Source organism: Macrobrachium rosenbergii, chromosome 53 (assembly GCF_040412425.1).
Source record: "Macrobrachium rosenbergii isolate ZJJX-2024 chromosome 53, ASM4041242v1, whole genome shotgun sequence".
Lineage (NCBI taxonomy): Eukaryota > Metazoa > Arthropoda > Malacostraca > Decapoda > Palaemonidae > Macrobrachium > Macrobrachium rosenbergii.
In genome coordinates this window covers 52,538,334-52,551,003 of record NC_089793.1, presented here as the reverse complement: position 1 = coordinate 52,551,003, position 12,670 = coordinate 52,538,334, and the positions used below count along the sequence as shown (strand labels likewise).

General features: G+C 41.4%; 2 protein-coding genes across 3 annotated transcripts in view; one reads left to right on the top strand and one right to left on the bottom strand.

The window, feature by feature from the left end:
• Nucleotides 1-483, top strand: part of LOC136834466 (carboxypeptidase B-like) — a 126,081-nt gene extending 125,598 nt beyond the window's left edge. For both annotated transcript variants that reach the window (XM_067097071.1, XM_067097070.1), the window contains one exon: nucleotides 150-483. In XM_067097071.1, the coding sequence (XP_066953172.1) occupies nucleotides 150-301 (152 nt within the window). In that variant the 3' untranslated portion in view covers nucleotides 302-483. The remainder of the gene's footprint in view (nucleotides 1-149) is intronic.
• The window catches only part of LOC136834158 (uncharacterized), a 224,857-nt gene that overhangs the window by 177,200 nt on the left and 34,987 nt on the right, over nucleotides 1-12,670 (bottom strand). The gene's annotated exons all lie outside the window — the stretch shown is intronic.

The window sequence follows — 12,670 nt, the reverse complement described above, 5'->3', positions numbered from 1 at the left end:
TATTTTTTCAAATTCCATATGCACCTCCTGGCAAATTTTAATTGATGGAATAATGAACATTATCGATTGAAAGTGTGCAGTAGAGTGAAGTTCTGAAATGTTATTTACTTTAAACTTATGCAAATAAAAAAAAATCTTCAATCCAATAGGTAAAAGATGCTTGGCTGGCTGTGAAGTACATGGGGAGCCTGGTCCGAAAGAAGACTCGTTGAAAGATTCAGCAAATGAAAGTTCCTGCGATGAAGCCGAGGGACAAGCACCTTTAATCAGTAACTCAAATTATAAAATGAAGTCACACTAATAATCCTGATGTTATTGAAATGTCTTTGGTTGAAGAGATTTTTAATCGGTTATTAACAGTTTTTTTTTTATTTTGCTCTGTCATATAACATCTTATTCTCTTGTTTGGTCTGATGTCATGTCTTGCTGCTCATAGCAATTTACCTTTGTTAGTGATGTGGGCAATAAATTTTTCGTTTTGAAGTGTGAGTCTTATGTTACTTTTTATTGTTTTTGTTCTGGAGGAAATTTTAGTGAAAGATGTTGCTTTTAGATACTCTGAAGTCTCTCACTGATATTGTTCAGAACACTCTGTTGTTATAAGAATATCAGCGTCTTTAAATTTGTTATCGATGAATAACCGTAATTTTCGCACTTAAATCGGAATTCGGATGAGTGTCAGTACATCTGATACAAGTGATCTTGGTTTAGCTGCATTGGATATGGTTATGATATTTACAGAATTGTTGTAGTCTTGTGTAGGGGAACCCAATCTGATATTACCTACTCATGTTTGGTTTTAGTTATGGGACCTAATTCAAATACATACGAAGAGCTAAAATGCAACGAATTTGTACTGAGATGTAAATCACAAAGTTTCTTTATGTGCTTGACCCAAAACTGTATGGTCATGCAAAATAAAAAGCTGATACATAACTCTGTAAGCTGAGAACTTGTGAAAGACGACTGCAGAAATAAAAATAACAAAAAGAACAAATATAAGAAGAATAACGCTGAAAGACCCTATTGCGACACGTGATGACTAACAAGAGTCCCTCACATTTTGAAAGAGTATTGATACTGACTCATCGCTGACCTGCCGCACGCAGGGAAAATCAGTAGATACAGGAAAATAAGTAGAAATTTAAATGTATGAAGTAATCTATAGATCACTTTTCAATGAATTCAGTATTTTTAAGCATATGAAGAGATATACTGTTATAGAACCCATGAAAATGTATGCATATATACAAAAAAGTAATTAAGAATCGCAGGTACCAATACAGAAATATGATTAAAGATGAAGAGTAATTAGAAATAGTTGTGAGGTCAAGGAAGACAGAACTGGGTACTGATTGATTTATTACCTGGGCATAAGGTATACATAGCAGCATGGGGACGGAAATGTGGTGCCCGACCCCAGGTCTCCGTGACCCGCACGCTGAGTGAGAGCAATTTGTGTTTGTTAAGAATCAGTCAAATAACAATAATAAGAGACATAATGTACATACAGTGATAAAATATATATTGGCGAAAAGGCCAGGAAATTCTACATACAAATATATACATGAGATTCTTGCTGCGTTGATAGATGCGATACATGATCGTAATTAATGGGTAAGGAAGTACTCCCCTCCCCAAAGACAATTATTATGAAATAGTGATTGGAAGATCTGTTGAATGTTAATCACAGTATCTTCTTGGGAGCAGGAGCCGACACTGAGTTCTTGATATCTGCGGTTGTGGGGCAGTTTTGACTGCTGAGTCGTCCGGTGGTTTTGCTCGGTGGATGACATCCTTAGTGCGGCCCTTGGGACGTCCTCGGCCTCGTTTCGGGATGCTGACCTCTTCATCCGAGGTCTTGTTTTGTGGAGGAATTCTGGGACATCTGCCGGTTTCCTCACACGTTCCGCTGTCCATTAGGAAGGCGGGCTTTAACCTGTCGATAAATATCCAGTCTTCCCGCACATGGATGTTGACGAGGTAGGCCTTGGATGTTCTACTGATGACTCGGTATGGTCCTCTGTATGGTCTGGTCAAGGGTGGGTGGTGGGCGTCGTTCCTCATGAAGTGTGTATAGGTTTTCAGGCCTTCTGGACTGAAGTTATGGGTCCTGTCCATGAAAGTCTACCGGCAGGGGGCGAACTTCTTTGCAATTTCTCTTAGTCATGGAAGGGGTGTATCTGGGTCGTCCAGCTACGTGGGGAAGAATTCTCCGGGTACAGCCAATGCTTTGCCTAAGACTTTTTCTGCGGGAGATTCCTCGCCATTTGCCCTTGGTGCGGTGTGGAAACCCAGCAGGACCCAGGGTAGCTGTGCCTTCCAATTCTTGTTAGTACAACATGCCATCAGAGCTGCTTTCAATGAACGGTGGGTCCTTTCCACCATACCATTGGCTGCAGGGTTGTATGCCTTCGTACTGTGGAGTGTTGTCCCCATCAGGCGTGCCAGGGAGACCCAGAGTTCCAACAAGAATGCCAGGCCCCGTCTGTAGTTATATCGTCCGGCACACCGTAACGGCTTATCCAACTTGATAGTAGGGCTTCCGCGCAGGCACTTGTTGATGCTTCTATCATTGGGGTTGCTTTTGGCCATCTTGTGGAATGGTCTATGGCTGTCAGGAGGTATCTGGCGTCCCCTGATTGCGGCAGAGGTCCAACGACATCTACGTGGATGTGCCCGAAATGCCATCATGGTTGAGGGGAGTCTCCAATGTCTGATTCCATGTGCCTTGTGATCTTACTTGTCTGGCACGGTATGCAGTTCTTCACCCATTCTTGTACATCCTTCCTGATCCCATGCCACATGAACTTTTCTGTCATCAGTCATGTTGTTGTTCATCCTGATGGATGGAACAGCCAGTGGGTGATGTTGAACGCCTGCTTTCTTCGTGACTTAGGTATCGGGGGCATGGGCGGCCTGTGCTGGTGTCACAGAGAAGTGTCGATCCGGATTCACCAATTGGCACGTCTTCCCACTTCCGTGCAGTAAGTGATGTGCGGTAAGCTGCCGTTTCCGGGTCTGCGGCCTGTCCCTTCTCCAGGTCTTCGTAGTCTATGCCCAGGTGGACTGAATTTATTTCAGTCCTTGATAGGGCATTGGCTACCAGGTTCATCTTGCCGGGGACGTAACTGATGGTGCATCCAAATTTGGAGATAGCAGCCAGGTGCCGTTGCTGTCTTGCCGACCATGCGTCTCCCGCCTTCGTGAACGCACGTACCAACGGCTTGTTGTCTGTCAGGATGGTGAATGGGCTGCCATCCAAGTGGTACTTGAAGTGCCGCACGGCCTTGTAGATTGCCAGCAGTTCCCTGTCAAATGCACCGTAGCGAGTCTCTGGCAGCTTTACCTTGCAGCTAAAGAACGCAAGCAGGTGGAGGAACCATCTACTATCTGCTCCAGCACTGCTCCGCAAGTGGCGTTGCTGGCGTCAGTGGTAAGTCTCAGTGGGGCGGTGGGGTCTTGATATGTTAAGGTGGTGGTTTTGGTGAGGGCTGCCTTTGTCTGTCCAATTGCCTTTTGTTGTGGGACTTCCCAAGTCAGTGCCTTTGGCTTCCCCTTCAGCACTCCAATTAAGGGATCCATGATGCTGGTGATGCCTGGCACGAATTGTCGGTAGTAGTTGACCTGCAGGGACTTGATAATTTTTGGTGTTGGAAAATCCTTCACTGCATCCACCTTGGAGGCCATGGGATGGACACCTGTCGGAGAGACCTCATGTCCCAGGAAGTCTACCTTCTCCACTCCGAAGGTACATTTGCCGAATCTGACGACCAGTCTGTTCTCCTGAAGGCATTTCAGCACAGCCCGGACATGACCCAGGTGCTCCTCCGGGGACCTGGAGAAGATCAGGATGTTGTCCAAGTAGCAAACGCAGAAAGGTAGGTCCCCCAAGATGCTGTCCATCAGGCGTTGGAATGTGGCCCTGGCGTTCCTGAGGCGGAAGGTGATTGGGAGAAGGTATGTGTCCCGAACGGCGTGATGATGGCTGCCTTCGGAACGTCATCGGGATGCACTGGCGCCTGAAAATAGAACTTGAGCAAATCCATTTTTGTGAACGTCTGGCCCCATGAAGGGCTCCTGTTAGGTCCTGCATGTTTGGCAGGGGATAGTGGTCCGGTGTTGTCACTAGTTTCAGCCGACAATAGTCCCCACAGGCCTCCAGGAACCATCTGGTTTATTCACCATGTGGAGTGGGGATGCCCATGGACTCGATGCCTTTTGCAGATACTCATCCTTTCCATCTCGGTGTATGCTCGTTTAGCATCCTGGAGTTTCTTGGGCGGCAGGTGGTGGAACTTGGCATGAGTCAGCAGCCCTGTGGTGATGATGTGATGAGGGATGCTGTGCTTGGCCTGGGTACCTGGCACATGATGCAGTTCTGGCTGGACATCTGGGAATTCGTGCAGGAGGGCACTGTATTTGTTCAGTGAGATGGAGCAAACGGCGGGCATTCCCGGTCCGGCGAAGAGCAGACAGGAGTGGCAGGTTCCGGTAACCCGCAGGCGTTTTCAGCTGACATCTACCAGCAGTCCATGTTGTGCGAGCAAATCAGCGCCTCGTAAGGGAAACTTGACATCCACAATGAAGGGCCATTAGTATTTATGGCCCAGGATGGATATTCTGTGGGTCCGAGTTCTGTAGCAGCGGATGGGGTTTCCATTTGCAGCCACTAGTGCAGCTGCGGTGCTGGATGTGCGGTCGCGGTCCTCCCCCGACGGCGGAAATACCGACAGCATAGCCCCCGTGTCTATCAGCATCCATCATCCCGATATGGCTTTGAGGATGAAGAATCCTACTGGTTGGGATTCTCTAAGGTTTGCAGCCACTGCTGTTATGGGTGGCCGCCTTCCTAGTTTTTTGTGATAGAACAGGGGGGGCTTTGCAACTCTTGGTGTCCTTTCCGAACCTCGAATGGAAGTAACACCAAGTTGGATTTGTCCTCGTCTTCTGCTGATGCAGCGGCGCCTTCTTCCTGTATAACGCATGGGTCTCCTTCTCTTCAGCTTGTTCGGCTACCAGGAGTTTGCATGCGAGACTCACCAATTCGTCCATCGAGAGCACATCTGCTTCCATGATTTGTGCCCTCACCTCCTGCGGAAGGCCCCGCAGGAAAATTTCCCATGACAAGCTGATCTCCCTCCTCCATCCATCTGAGTCGAAGCCCAGCAGCATCAGGAGACATCGTAGTTTGTCTCAGGCATCCCAGGGTGATGCATCCCTCCCAGGGGTAGTTCATCAGGTCAAGGGCGCATTGGGCTCTCTCTGGGATGGGCATGGAGTACGTGTCAAAGAGTTTCTTTCGTAGGTCTTCGTACTTGACTTTGCCAGGCTGCGAGTCCAACCATGGGGTGATTCTGTTGAAGACCTTCTCTGGCACCATTGTCATGGAGACATCTGCTTTGGTTTCCTCGTCCGTGATTTTAGCTACACGGAAATGGACGTCTGCCTGCAGGAACCAGGATGCAGTATTTTGCCACGAGAATGGTGGCAGTTCATCGCCCGGGTTATTGCTGCCTTTGAAGGCGAGAGGGGGATGCAGAGGATCTGCGTGTCCTCGGAACGACTTTCTAGCTCAGTGTCTGACATTTTGACTCACACCAAAACGCGAAATGAGTGCCGTATTTAGTCCGTTAATGGTGTTTGGGGCTCATCAGAAGTCAAAACTACATGCCGTGAGGTTCCGTTAATGACTTCTGAATACGGTCAACGTGAATCGTAAATGGCAGGGCCAAACTGTATGAGAATGCCAGAACTTACCTGAAGAAGGTACGCCATAATTAGTCCATTAGTGGTGCAGGTGTTCTCCAAGGAAGGAGCTTTCAGAGGTCTAGACTTTGTTGCCGTATGGATCCGTTCAAGGCTCTCTGAAGGTAAAGTGGCTGTAGTGAGTCCGTTAATGGCGAAGCTGTAAGGACGGGAGAATGAGTGACATACTGGCTGGGTGTTGACTGGTTTATTGGTGGTTCCTTACTGAGATGAATGTACAGAATCTATTCAAAGATGTTATTGACGTGTGCGAGCGGTAAAGTAGCATCTACACACAGACAGGTGAAAACAGAGGTAAGAGATTCAGACATCTGTGTTTGTCGGCAAACAAACAGATGGCGATTGTGAGAGACATAATAAACGTACAGTGTTAAAACATACATCAATGGAAAGGCCAGGAAATTCTACATATGGCCAGTTGCATGAGAATCGAGACAGATTAATGAATACAATGCAGTAGCATAATATATGTGAAATGGCGAGACGTTTGGCGTCTTCACAAACAGAAACATACACACAGTTTGATACAGAAGATTCGTTGGAACATTATGAGTACATGATTAGAATGCTTGCATGGCAATGAAAGTAGTGGTGATTGTACTTTCATCAAGACAACAATGGTTAGGGAGAAACAGATGGAAATATTGTATGGTTGAAGTCACGTTCCGTCAGAGAAAGAAAACGAGATGCTCTTGTTTTGTCTCGTCCACTCCGATGGATGACGATTGACGAACACACGAACACACACGTGTTTGGAAGATACGCCGTCGGGCTCTTACAAAGCCAAAACCGATGTGTTTACCGTCACTCCTTGAGTCACCAGTTGTGAGGTCAAAGGAGACAGAACTGGGTACCGAGTGATTTATTACCTGGGCATAAGGTATACATAGCAGCGTGAGGACGGAATGTGGTGCCCGACCCCAGGTCTCCATGACCAGCACACTGAGTGAGAGCATTTTGTGTTTGTTAACAGTCAGTCAAATAACAATAATAAGAGACATAATGTACATACAGTGATAAAATATATATTGGCCAAAAGGCCAGGAAATTCTACATACAAATATATACATGAGATTCTTGCTGCGTTGATAGATGTGATACATGATCGTAATTAATAAGTAAAGAAAACGTCTTTACGGAGTAACTTAGAGCAAGAAAAATCATGTACTAGGCATTCTTTTATTATTCATTATTATTGCCTTTCATGTGATTATTGTTTTTCTAAATTTTTTCATTGATAAAGTAAAAATTGCTTTTTGCACTGACTTTCTCTCCGAAGACTTTGTTTGATAATTAAATATGGAACCCAAAAGGAGGATGACAAGATTATTTTTGCAATGTCATCAAATGAAGCAAACCAGGTCTCTTTACCTAAAATGAGAATACAGCAGAATGCGAAATAAGGTCATCAGTGAAGATTAGTAAAAACATGCCTCTATAGAAACAGTATTATTCTGTGAACTGAAGTATCTTAGAATGCACTCTGTTCCTAATATCTTTATGCATTCCTGAAATAATGATGCTAATAAACATAACACTGCAATAATATATCAGACTGATTTACCTGTCTTTGTCTTTGATTCATAACTGTCTTTAAAACCCATCATTTGGGGAATTGTGAAGTTGACAACAGTTCAACAAAACTGTATTCCTCATTCCAAGAAAGCTGAGCTCAAAATGAATAGCCCACATAATCCAGTCCCTAGAACAGCAAGAGCAATGAAATGTTAAATGCGACTGCCAAAGTACGCCCAACAACGTCAAATACTGGACAACAATGGAAAGAAATTCTGTTAGGTGAAAACATTTTAGTTTTTCCAGCCGTGTTATTTTCAAGAAATAACTGTTAGCCCTCTCTAGTGTTGATTCTGCCTCTTTTAAAACGAATAATAATAATAATAATAATAATAATAATAATAATTATTATTATTATTATTATTATTATTATTATTATTGTTTATTATTATTATTATTATTATTATTATTATTATTATTATTATTATTATTATTATTATTATTTTGTTAAAGAAATGGCAGCATCAGTGGACTTGATTTTATATATGGTCTTCAATTCTTCTTATTATTTTCTTCTCGTCAGGGCTGATATTTGCTAATAACTGGCCGATGTTCATAGTCTGGATAAGGAATTGGTTTCATGAAGTACTAATTTTATTGCATAAAATAAATGGAAGTTAAAAGTGCCGTTTGTTCGCTGTAGAGTCTCTGGAAATCAGGATCTGTCGTACTCTCGTGTAGAATCTCCGCCGTTGTTCTAAGGGCGTAACGGAATTCCAACGTTTCCAAGCGTATCATCGGTTCGTTCTCAAGGAAGGTGGGCTCGTTCTGGTTGGAATGGGGTCGTCAGACGGTGTTTATAGTGTCCCGGGTGTCTCGTGTTGTGAGGGCTGAATTTTCATTGGCTGATTCAGAGGGTTAAGCCCCTGGGTCAAACCGTCTCCCAGAGGTCGATGCTCGCACTGGTCTCCAACGTCCACACGCGGAGACCAGTGGAAGCATCGACCTCTGGGAGATGGTTTGGCCCAGGTTGGAGACTCACAATCTTTTGCCAAAGACTTCAGGTCAGCACACACATCTTTCGAAGGCTCTCCTTTTTCCTTCCTTGCTGGAAAGCAAGTGAATATCTGTGGTGGCTAGGTTTAATATCATTGAGCCTTAAGCAAAACTAACAGCTGTTCATATGTTTTAGTATGTGGCTGGTGCACATATATTACCTAGAACTGCAAACATCAATACCAACAGATACCAAAAGGACATTTTTTCCTTTGAACGCTGTCAGTTATAGACATATAAACAAAATCTGCTTCCAGTAAAGTCAACCACAATTCAAAGGAAATTTTGGAAGGGTTAAATGCATCAGTTTTAATCTGTGGAGTTGCCTTATCCACTACACTTCAGTACCAAACTTATCACATATGAATCAAAGGTAATTCATTTGCCTTAAACAAAGCCCTTACTGCAGGTTCCTGAATTATTAAATAAACATATTGCAGGATACGTTGCAGTAACATAATACAAAAATCTGCAAGCAACAAGGCCAAGTTACCTTAATGTAACAAAACTGTCAAAGGCTGAGCAAACACAGCATAACCTAATGTAAGACAAGCAGTAGCTTAAGCATACTGCCACTGTACCATAATAGGCTATGAAACGACGATACACTTCCATATGATTAAATAAAAAAAAAACATCAGCCACTGCAAACAATTCATCCGTTACGTTGCCAAAGGGTTCTTCTTCGAGGTTGAAAAGCCTCCAAAACACGTCTAATACCATTTTCATCTGCCTTCGGGACTTCTCGTGCCGCGAGGTCGAGTGTTAATAAGGCAGTTGGCTAACCGTTGGCTTCAAGTTATCTTGAGGACATAAAAATTGGCGGGCTTCTCGTCCATCACAACAACCCACAATGCACCTGAGACAAGCAGCGCGGCACGCGCAATATAATACGCAGGGTTAATACACAACATATGATAAATTAAAACATGGAAGCTTTTTTAGCAACTTAATATTAGCTGTAGCGAAAATGTCCTGCAGAGTTATGTTGCTTTATGGCTTCAGTATGTCCTCTGTTTTATGAACTACCTATATTGGTTTTTTATTTAACATTCCATTGAAATTAGCTTCGGAGGCTGAAAAGCTTCAGGGCTTCAATATTCTTGAGGGGAATTCTGGCCGCTGGAGAAACGAAGTTTGTAATATATAAAGAAACTGATGCAACTATCTCCAGACTAGTAATAGCCATGTAGTGTTGCGATCTATAGGCAAGAATACTTACTTTTGACACTCGAGAGAGAGAGAGAGAGAGAGAGAGAGAGTTCTATTCTCTTAGAGTTGAAAAAGAAGTGAATGTAAGGCGCATTTTCGGTAAGAAAATGACTCAATGATTGGCTTCCCTTAAGAATAAATGTGAGAGGTAACAAATATTTTCGCTGTTTATATGTGTGTGGACAACAGTCAGGGGCCAGTTCTTTTAAATATATATATATATATATATATATATATATATATATATATATATATATATATATATATATATATATATATATATATATATATATATATATATATATATATATATATATATATATATATATGTGTGTGTGTGTGTGTGTGTGTGTATATATATATATATATATATATATATATATATATATATATATATATATATATATATATATATATATATATATACTATATATATAATACTGTATATATAAACTGGAGTAGGCGACGGCCAGTGGCACACATCAGGGCGAAGGTGGACCATGGAAACGTACTAATCTCAGCATAATTCTTTATTTCCAACGTTTCGTAATAAATAAGTTTATTACATCATCAGGGAATCTGTTAAATAATGAATAAAATTACTTTAAAAACTGCTCTAAAAATAAAAAAAATCATAAAAAACAGCACAGTTAGAATACAAGATAAAAAAAACGAAAAAAAAACAAAAAAGGCATAAAAACAAAATATCTCCGACGTTTCGGAGATATGCAATGGCAACAGCTCTTTACGTAGTAAAAATATTCCAAACAAAACACCTCACTCCAAGACAAGTCAATAATAAGTAAAAGGAGTTCACTAAAATCTTAAAACAACCTACCTATATGAAAGAAAGAGCAAGACTAACATAAATAAATAAAAACAGATTCAGGAAAACCAGTTGCCCAAACTAGGCTATAAACAATTTAACTGAAGACGATTGAGTGTTTAACAATGGTACAGTCTTTGTGATAATTATGGATTCTAGGATGATTAAGTCGTTGTTGTTCTGCACTTCGCCTAAGATGGAAACATCCTTGATTTTGAGTGATTACGTATATTTAATTGTTCAGGATTAGATAACCTACTACCTGTTCTATGACTTATGCCCCTGCGGGAATCTATGCGGACTTCAACAGAGATGCTTCGAAACAGTGGTATCGATTTCTTCTCGTCAAGTGAATTTCCAGGTAGCTCCCCTGACCTTAATGTGTGTGAAAACATTGGTAGTATCTTAAAGGATCGTGTTGAAGCACGCACAGTTAACTATGATGGTATACCAAGCCTCGACGACCCATGAAGAGAGGTGACTGAAGTGCTCAGGGAAATGGAGTTTGAGTCTCAGCTTTTTTGCAATTTGCTGAAATCATACCCCTCAAGAATGCAGGCTGTGGTACAGGCAGATGGAGGCCACACAAAATATTAAATACTCAGAGAGAAACTTAAATAAATACCTGTTCTGAATTACTTTTGTTTTTGTCCATATCAATTTTAGTTTATGCTGTAGAGGGGGCCTCTAATTTTGAAACACCCTGTATATATATATATATATATATATATATATATATATATATATATATATATATATATATATATATATATATATATATATATATATATATATATATATATATATATATATATAATCAATTGTTCTACAAATGTCCTTTAATATCCAACGGAAATAATATATTTTCATATATGTTCTGAAGGGGAATTTTTGTTGATAATAAGTTCGTCGTCTCGTGGGCTTGAACCAGCGAAGACAAGAGCTCAGGACTACAGTGGACACATTTTAATCCACACGGCCAGCAAGTGAGGTATAAGTGGATATCGTCTTCCCATATACAAATCGCCTTCGAACTCAGGTGTTTGAATTGGGAGACGATATCCACCCACCTCATGCTAACCATGTAGTGCGTTTGTTGGATATTATGACTTTTTTATCACATCACTGTGATTCATATTCAATCAGTAAGCTACAAACGTCCTTTAATATCCAATTCGCTCTACCTCGGAAATAATATATTTTTATATGTTACCTAAGGGAATTTTTTAGTTGATAAATAGTCTCGTGGGCTCAAAAGAGCGAAGACAAGAACTCAGGACTACAGTGGACGCATTTTAACCCATGCCAGCAAGAATATAAGTGGATATCGTCTTCCCATATACAAATTTCCGTCGAACTCAGGTGTTTGAAATGGGAGACGATATCCACCCACCTCTGCCATGCTAATATAGTGCGTTTGTATATATATATATATGACTTTTTTTAATCACATCATGATTCATATTCAATCAGTTAGCTAGAAACGTCCTTTAATATCCAATTCGCTCTACCTCGGAAATAATATATTTTCATATATGTTACTGAAGGGGAATTTTTAGTTGATAATAAGTTTGTTGTCTCGTGGGCTCGAACCAGCGAAGACAAGAACTCAGGACTACAGTGGACGCATTTTAACCCACGCGGCCAGCAAGTGAGGTATAAGTGGATATCGTCTTCCCATGTACAAATCGCCTGTCGAACTCAGGTGTTTGTATTTGGAGACGATATCCACCCACCTCTGCCATGCTAACCACGTAGTGCGTTTGTCGCACGCAGCCATATTATGACTTTTTTTTTTATCACATAACCTTGATTCATATTCAATCAGTAAGCTACAAACGTCCCTTAATATCCAATTCGCTCTACCTCGGAAATAATATATTTTCATATATGTTACCAAAGGGAATTTTTAACCTTCTCAAATGATTCTTGACATTCTGGAGTCCAAACAAACTTTCTTTTAGGACTGGTTAAGTCAGTTAAGGGAGCTACTACGGCTGAGAAATTTGGACAGAATCGGCGATAAAATCCAGCCATGCCCAAAAATCTTTGTAGCTGTTTCCTCGTAGCAGGAGGGGTAGCCTTACGGATACCTTCTAAATTAGCATCAATAGGAGAGAGAAGGCCTTTTCCAACTTCAAATCCTAGATACTGTACAGTTGCCTTTCCAAACTCAGTTTTTTGTAAGTTGATTGTTAGTCCTGCTTCCTGTAGTTTCTTGAACACTTTTCTTAATATCTTCAGATGTTCTTCCCATGTATTAGAATAAATCACAATGTCATCAAGGTATAC